The sequence below is a fragment of the Lytechinus variegatus genome, chromosome 11 (assembly GCF_018143015.1).
Source record: "Lytechinus variegatus isolate NC3 chromosome 11, Lvar_3.0, whole genome shotgun sequence".
Taxonomy (NCBI): domain Eukaryota; kingdom Metazoa; phylum Echinodermata; class Echinoidea; order Temnopleuroida; family Toxopneustidae; genus Lytechinus; species Lytechinus variegatus.
This window is the reverse complement of record NC_054750.1, coordinates 24,076,652-24,085,309: the sequence shown is the minus strand read 5'-3', so window position 1 is coordinate 24,085,309 and position 8,658 is coordinate 24,076,652. Positions and strand designations below refer to the sequence as shown.

Sequence of the window (8,658 nt, the reverse complement as noted above, 5' to 3'; positions counted from 1 at the left end):
GGGGGGCACGTGCCCCAATGCCCCCCGTAGTTAAGCCACTGATCACCAACACCACCAACACCACCACTACCACCATCATCATCATCATCTTCAATGTCGTCGTCATTATCGTCATCATCAATCATCAACATCACCACCACCACTATCACGTCGTCATCGTTTCCACAGACGTCGTCCAATAATATTGTTTTTTTTGTATTGCGATACATGTATGTATCTGCTTATTCTCGTCTCATATACATGCCATGATATTGTACAATCTATTTATCATTACTCTATCCTATACTTTGTATTGATTTTTTTTAATTGAATGGAAACTTCGAACATATGTGACAAAATCATTACGACTTTAGAATCGCAAATATTTTGGAATTTGATTTTTATTCTATGCAAGTATAATATTTACAACCTGATACTGAAGGAACACTCTGTTGATGACCAATTTAAGATTGAGTTTTAACCAATCAACGCGTTCCGAAATAATACAATAACGCATGATTTGACCTGCAACGCATAGATATTTCTTCACCTAGTATGTTTTTGTCAGGATTCTCTTTCGAGAATCGTCAGGTAAGGCATATAGACACAGATAATTATTTTCTTGCTCTTCCACGTTTAAAATAAACTCTGGCTTTTCCAGGTCTCGAGTAATATGTAAAACCATTGGCGTTGCTATTACACCGGCAAGATAAAAAAATCGGTCCCTAGGTTGGTTGTTGAAGCACGGATATCCGGGTAGTACATCGAGTGTTGTTCAACGGATGTCTTTATTAGGATCAATAATCTTATCAGATGAGGTCTGTGAGAAACAATCAAGTTGGTTTCACTTTTACCCACACTTCTGTTTAACTACCAATCTGTTCCCATATCAATCATGATGATCTGAGGTAGTCTATCAGTTTTAAAATCACACGTCGAACTTTGAAAAGTGACGTTGATGGGCCGTGGAACCGGGGGAGCGTTTCATGAAAGGACTTGTCAGACGTTTTATCCGACAAGTCCTGTTTTATCCGACAGTTACTATAGTAACAATGCTTCTCAACCAATCAGAATCCAGGAAAGTTGTCAGATCTGACAACTTTTGGACGAAAATATTGATGAAACGCCCCCCCCCGATTTCATCAAAAGAGGTGAAGGCAGGAGCCAGGTGGAGATCATTTCTCTAATTAAAGGACAAGTCCACCCCAACAAAAAGTTGATTTGAATAAAAAGAGAAAAATCCAACAAGCACAATACTGAATATTTCATCAAAATCGAATGTAAATTTCGCTTGTATTCACATAACAGTTATATGCACATCTTTGTCGGTATGCAAATGAGGAGACTGATGATGTCATCCACTCACTATTTCTTTTGTATCTTATTACATGAAATGTGAAATTCTTATTTTCTCCCCATTGCCAAGTGAAATAACTATTTTTATTTTTTCCCTGTACATGTGGAATTAGCATTGTTTAATACTACATGGTTCAGTCAAATCTGTCCTTATTGTCAAATCTGTAAAAAGTGAAATATTGTCCCTTTATTGTATAATTCAAATAATAACAAACAAAAGAAATAGTGAGTGAGTGAGGGACATCATCGTCTGTCTCATTTGCATGTCGCTGAGTTGTGCATATCACTGTTTTGTGAAAAATAAGCGAAACTTTAAAATGTCATAACTTTCTTCTTTTCCATCCGATTTCGATGAAATTTTCAGCGTTCTGCTACTTTGATTTTTCTCCTTTTATTCAAATCAACATTTTTATGGGGTGGACTTAACCTTTAAGGGGAAAAGAAGGTAAAACGAATCAAGGGAAGGGGTCCGAAAGGGGAGGCGTGAGTCCTTTTCAATAGTCATCTCGATTTAAAGTCATTATTGGCGACTGTTATTCAGGAGTTATCATCCCCCGGTGTAACGCTCTTTTCGCAGTGACGGTCATTCACCATGGATGATCACGCTCACACTATTTTCCTGATGCCCTTGCTCTCGCTCTACCACGGGGTCTGTTGCGTCTTCCCGGATTACGCCTTCCTGGTCGATTTTGACCGGGCCGTCGACGTCTCGGGCGCGGTGTGGTTGTCGCAGGGGTGGTTTCTTCATCGGGAACGCCTCGGTATTCGAGCAAACGAGGGGCAGTCTCAACGACGGGGTCATTGTTTGTTCTACTGGGTAGGTTATGAACATCGAGCTCGTCCAATGAGATGTGGTTATCACCTGTTTTATCGACAAGGAATATCAATAAAGAAACATCGTTTTAACAAATGGGCTAAAAGCCAAGCCATCATCATCATCATCATCATCATCATCACCACCATCACCGCCACTGCACCACCACCACTCAGCATCATCATCATCCCCACGACTACCATCGCCGTCATCATCATCATCATCACCATTATCATCATCATCATCATCAGTAGCAGCAGCAGCATCATCACCATAGTTATCACCTGCCATCATCACCACCACCACCACCACCTCCTCCCCACTCTCGCCACAATCGCTATCCACTTCCTCAACACAAAGCTTACCATTGGAATCCAGGCGGAGAAGCATGAAATGGAATTCCAGTTGGGATCCACCTGCACCAACCCATTCATCAATTGACACAAGATCGTCTTGGTCTAAAGGATCCTCAATACTTTCAAATGCTTCTTCCTTTGTAATGTTTCCAGAAAAGTACCTCGCAACGGCGATGGGGATACTGACATGCCAATAAGAAAAAAATATATATAAAGAAATCAGCGTAAAATGAATAACACGATGGTTAAAAATGATAAATATTAGATTGTTTATTATGGGGTGTACTATTAAGAGACATCTTTGATATCAAGATCGTTCGAGTTTAACATAAAACTGACAGGTTTCAAGTTTCTTAGTCATGTTCATATAACGAAGATAAAATCAGAATTTGTTTTATTCTATTCAATGCGCTTTTTAGGGGTGAAATTTGTGCAAGCCATGGTTCGTTTGGTTTCGAAAATTACACTGATGACGGGTGTGTTTTGGGGAGTTGCATCTGGTTTACAATAAAGCCTGCAAAAAGAATCATATACATAAAGGGCAACTAAAACTTTGTGCAAACGGAAAGCATGTTTAAGTCATGGCGTCTTCAATTTGTACACATACAGAATGCAAGCAATACACCCGATCTCTACGAAACCCTGATGACGTAGGAACAGATATAAGCAAATTAAAGATACATTTGTGCTTACCCTGGTGTGTTCGATTCCTGTTTGATGAGATGTGACAGATATTCGGAATTTGAGAAAATGAAGAAAGGGGAGATCAAAATCGACGAAAAAACGACAAAAAAGAAAGAGAGAGACAGAGAAGAGGGAGAGAGTGCGAGAAAAAGAGGAGGAAAGAAGGGGATAGATGGAGGGAGAGAAAGACAAAAAATAGTTATCAGCAAACTGATGTGCATTTTAAAAAATTGTTTCATTTGAAAATGAATTTGTTGATGAGGTTGAAAATTTTTACTTCAAACATAATAATACTACGAAATATGAAAATGGCACTAATTTAAAAAGGTTTATTGCTATTTCTTCGTCATGCACTGAAGTAAGAACAATTGCAAAGAAAAGACCAAAATATCTATCACATTTTTATAAAAGCGAACAATTAGAATAAGGCCCAATAGTTATTTTGTATTGGACTACTTGCAGCAGACTTTTTTCTTGCTTTTTCTGATAAAAGGCTTTTCTCATTAGCTGGTGATTTATAATCATTGAACACAAAAATGTAGGCAAATCAAATGTGATAGGATAAATTCGTTTAACATGAAATTTTACATATTGTTTTTTTATTGGTGAAAAAAATTCAAGACACACGAAAATTGCAATGGGACAGGATTAATACAGTTAATTTTTTTTCATTAATACGTGAGTTGAAAATCACTGAGTTATAGTTAAATCCGTTTTAATGCAAGAGGTAGTGGAAATATTCTAATAAATGTTTATCTTTGAGGAAAGCGCTATACGACGGTATAATGCTACAGCCGGGATGATACCAAATATCGAGCGCAGTAGAGAATATACATATAAATGGACCTTATCATTAATATCATTATTATTATTATTACTATTTTATTATTATTATTATTTTTATATTCATTATTATTATCATTATTATTATTATTATTATCATTATTATTGTTATTATTAGTACTATTATTATTATTTTCATCATTATTATCATCATCATCAATATCATCATTATTAGTATTATTATTGTTATCATTATTATTATTTAAGGGCGTCGAGATTATTATTATAATTACATAACTTTGATTTACCTCTAGTTCACCTGTTCCGATATGTCCGGGCTTGCTTCTTCCACCGCCTGGTCTCTGGCCGCCTATCTCCCACGATGGACCCGCACCGGATACACACCCCCAGGCCGTGGAGATGGTGCACATTACGAATACACACGTCACGAGAAATGCCTTCATCGTGCTTCAATGTTGATTGTAAAATAAAGAGGAAAATTAACATAAACACTCAACAACAACAAAATAAGCCAATGTGCAGTATAATTACCGTAACGTGCCCTTTCAAATGACTGGTTTTTCCAGGAATTTTCCGATAATGGGGTATCAAGTAAGAAAAGAAATGTTTCTCCTACAACTTTGTGCCTGAAGGAAATCTCTCAAATAATGTGATCTTTCACGGCGCTTACTTTGAAGTTCATTACAACAGAAATCCTAGTTTCGTTCTTTTTTTCATTTAAAAACTTTAAAATAGTTAAAACTTAAACGTTAAAGAAAATCCAAAGATTCATATATAGTGAGCCAGGCTGCACAGATTAATAAAGACTTTTAAATGCTGTTTTACAATACTGTGGAGCAGGTCAAAGGTAACTCAAATCCTAAGAAAATTGGATATCATGGGGAAATTAACTCTTATTGAAAACAGGTATATCATGCCGAATGTCACACGCATTGATGTATTTTTCTTGACAGAATCACTCGACTATTATTCAGAGTATTGACTATAGTCTTAAATGTAATTCTATTTTCCAATGTTTTCAAAATCTCTTTTAAATATGATATCAATAATTTCGAAATCATAGTGCACAACTTCCATATGGGACAGTGAAACATCGATTAACAAAAACTTGTATGATGTAAGTTATAGCTAAAAGACTAAGGGAAGCATATTATCCATACGGAATATCACAACGCAGTGTCTTTTGACTTGAAAAATCTTGAAATGGTAGGTTTCAGTTAGAATTTTAACAAATTGACAGTTTATATTGTATATACATTTTAGCATTAGCATTTAATATATTACTTTTATCTAAAATATAACAAAATCCAATGAATCAAAGCACAGACCACTATAATTGGGTGTAATGAAAGCACATTTACATTGTAGATCCATGCACAGCAAAAATTATATTCTAGATCGAATAATTTTGAACAAAATAGGATCAAAATATAAGAAAAACACTATTTACCTTGGACCTTGTCCTTGTATATGGAGACGAAACATATAAGTACCAGGCAAAAGAGCGAGATCCTTAAGAGAGTATAGTGTAACCCGTTTGAAGTGTGACTGAAGTCCTCTCTTGAGTTAGTGACAGTTACTCATTCAACTGAATCATTCTTGGTTTAACGTAAGCCTATATGACTCTCAGGGGCGAGCTGCAGTTCGAGAGATCTATAGCTGTATTATTACAACATTGTCCAATGCCAATTAAGAACGCTTCCCACTTTTGTTGACCATTTATGCATATTTGCATAAGTGAAGGGAATATGTATTGATTTATAGGGGGGGGGGGGGTATTCTCCAACCGAATCCGGGGATTTCATCTAAATCAGAACATATGAAAATATACAATCTACGCAACAATAAAGGGAAATGGTCTCTGATTTCCCTTTTATGGTGGGAAACTGTAAGGGGTTTTTATCGACGTAAACCAGTGCCCTGTTTCATGAAAGGACATTACCGCTGACAAGAATAAATCTACTGTTAAAAGCTACGGGAATCCTGTCGTCTGATTGGATAAGAGAACTATTTCGGATAGATTATGTATACCGATTTTTATGAAACCATGTCCAGGCCATCATCATGAAAACAGGATGTTAGAACAGTAGGCCTACACACTTTTATCATGTTTATTGCAAAGTTAAAGCTAAAATCTATAGCTCTAAAAATAGAAGGCATATCTTTATTATTCCTTTCCCCCATATTTGTATGAAATCCGTCATGAAAATTGAAATGATTAAACAAAGAGTATAACCTGTGATGTTTTTCATTATTGAAGGAAAATATATTATCAAATTCAGGGTTAACATTGTAGTATGTCTATCTATTCTTTAGCAAAATACATCCATTGACTCAACATTTTCAATGAACATGATGAACGTTTCAGCCGCCGTAGCTCCTAATACTACGAAGTATATTCAAATACAAATTTATATTCCAAATTAAATATCAAATTCATATTTATATTTATATTCAAATTAGAATTTCAAATTCATTTAATTCAAATTCATTTTGAAATTCTTATTCAAATGCAAATTAAGAAACAAATTCCAAGTTAAAGTTTATTTTCCACAGTTGTGTCCTAAATACGAATCCACAAATCTTACTATTACAGTACTCGAGATAAATAACAATTACCATGGTAACGAAGCTGAACATCCAATCAAAAATCGAAATTCTATACCAGCTACCTTCGAGGGCGAAAAGGGCAATAGTATAAGTTAAATCTAACGAGCCATCGCATTTTCATAACTATGTTAAAATAAACCTTGAGGTCTGAAATAAGAAATTTAATGTCTTATTTACTCGTAAAATTACTGTAATTACTGTAAAGTATAACATCATAAAAAACAGATATTTGCAATTTGCATACCTTTGAGGAGTATGATGAAAAACAAACAGCCCAAACCTGGTTTGAATTGGCTTAACGAGGCCCAAGTATTGACTAACTGGCCCCATTGAAGTTAATGTGATATTGGCATGGTTCTAAATGATCTGGTTGTAAATTAATGGATTCTTATACAAAATTCGTCCTTGACTGTTTTTTTTTTGTTAATATTGATCCACCAAAGGATTTAAATCTCCCAGTAAAAAAAAATAGGAAACACCTTAAAAGTTGTGACCCCATCGCTTCGGTACTGTGTAAGCTTCAAGGGCCCTGGGAACGATTTTTTTTTACTGGGAGTGCTGATGTAAATTTAACAAGAAAAAAAATTGTTTCACTATAAAATAAAGGGTATTTTGGTCCGTAGAAATATGACAGCCCCCCCCAAAAAAAAAAGAGGGGTTCACTATAAAATGAAGGTCATTTGGGGTGCTGCCTATGGAGAATTACACACGCATCACCTCCAAGAAAAATCATGGGTGCTTCAGTACCCCCGCTTCCCAGGGCCATGGTCATTCTGATCAATTTTACCTTTAAAGGTCGAAATAAATGGCAGGAAAAGGATATTGATTGTGCAGGGTTTAAGGGTGCAATTACTATTTCCTCTGTCGGATTAGATTTATTAGATAGTATTTTAGGGGAGAATATGAGGATCATTTGCACAGATCATTGCAAATATCATATAATGATTCAATCACTAAATGTATGTATATATAAGAATAGGCTTGGTATATTTTGTTAAGACTAGAAATTCATTGATAAAAAGAGGGAAATTACTTAGAAATTAAAAAAAAATTGCTGTGAAAAGATAAAAGTCCACCACTGACACCATCACGACCCTGTTCGTGTGTGAAATAAGTATACACTCTTAAAATAGTTGGGCAAAAATGCCCAACTTTAACCAACTCTGGACAACATACTGTCCACACAAGTATTGGTTGAAATATGTCCAAATTGGGTAATAAATTTGCACAATTTGATAATCGCCCAATATATATATATATTTACATACATTACCCATCACAGTGGACAGTACGTTGCCCAACAATTTAAGTGCGTAACCCACGCAACATGTGCATAATTAAAAATCGCCTGGCATTTAGTATTATCAAACGTAATCTTATAGAGGTGTTAACTTTCCGTACTCCATACCAGCAAGTCAGACAAGTATATGTCTAAACCCCCAAATTAAACTAGTAAGCTCCATACCCCCCATTTTGATATTAATTCTAGCTCACAAATCAAACGGGTTGCCTAAAAACTATTCCATACATTTGTCCTGTAACTCTCATTTTAACATCTCCCTGCACCACCCCCATCTCTCACCCTCCATACTTTTTTGTCAAAAAATTATTTATTTATTTAACCAAAGTATAACTTTCTTTAGCTCAGCTGTGAGTATACTATCATGATTGACGCTGAATTTTCTGCGATATATTGGACTCTGAAATGATATGTTTGATTTCATGGTATTTTGTTTACGGATATACACAAATCCATATCTTAATAAGGAACTTTAAGACCAATCTGCCACTGCAGATAAACGCACATACACCCTCACATACAGCATCAACTCTCTGTCTTATACCCCCTCCCTCTCCCATAGGCCTATGCATATCCCAATGCAACCCCATACGATTATTCCCCCTCCTTAATTTATCCCCGTAGGTCTGCATACATCCACACACACACACTCCCACACCCCTAAACACAGGATCAACCGTCCCTTACTCTGACACTAAGCACTCACATACGGTTAACCCTCTGTAATGATACTGTAACAAACAACAATAAATATT

At 35.8% G+C, this 8,658-nt stretch overlaps 1 protein-coding gene across 1 annotated transcript; it reads right to left on the bottom strand.

The window, feature by feature from the left end:
• Window positions 1-1,839: 1,839 nt before the first annotated feature.
• Window positions 1,840-5,693, bottom strand: LOC121423927. Its single transcript, XM_041619476.1, has 5 exons — window positions 5,444-5,693; window positions 4,281-4,440; window positions 3,199-3,215; window positions 2,515-2,687; window positions 1,840-2,197 (listed from the first exon to the last, which is right to left on the bottom strand). The coding sequence occupies exons 1-5, from the start codon at window positions 5,476-5,478 to the stop codon at window positions 1,947-1,949; spliced, it is 636 nt and encodes a 211-aa protein (XP_041475410.1). The 5' UTR covers window positions 5,479-5,693; the 3' UTR covers window positions 1,840-1,946.
• Window positions 5,694-8,658: the final 2,965 nt, after the last annotated feature.

Excerpts from the sequence above, each read along its gene's own strand:
- LOC121423927 (XM_041619476.1), bottom strand. The coding sequence starts at position 5,478 with ATGTTTCGTCTCCATATACAAGGACAAGGTCCAAG. Across the intron at positions 4,441-5,443 it reads ATACAAGGACAAGGTCCAAG|CACGATGAAGGCATTTCTCG; the intron begins GTAAATAGTGTT and ends TCAACATTGAAG. Across the intron at positions 2,198-2,514 it reads TCTCCGCCTGGATTCCAATG|GTGATAACCACATCTCATTG; the intron begins GTAAGCTTTGTG and ends TCGATAAAACAG.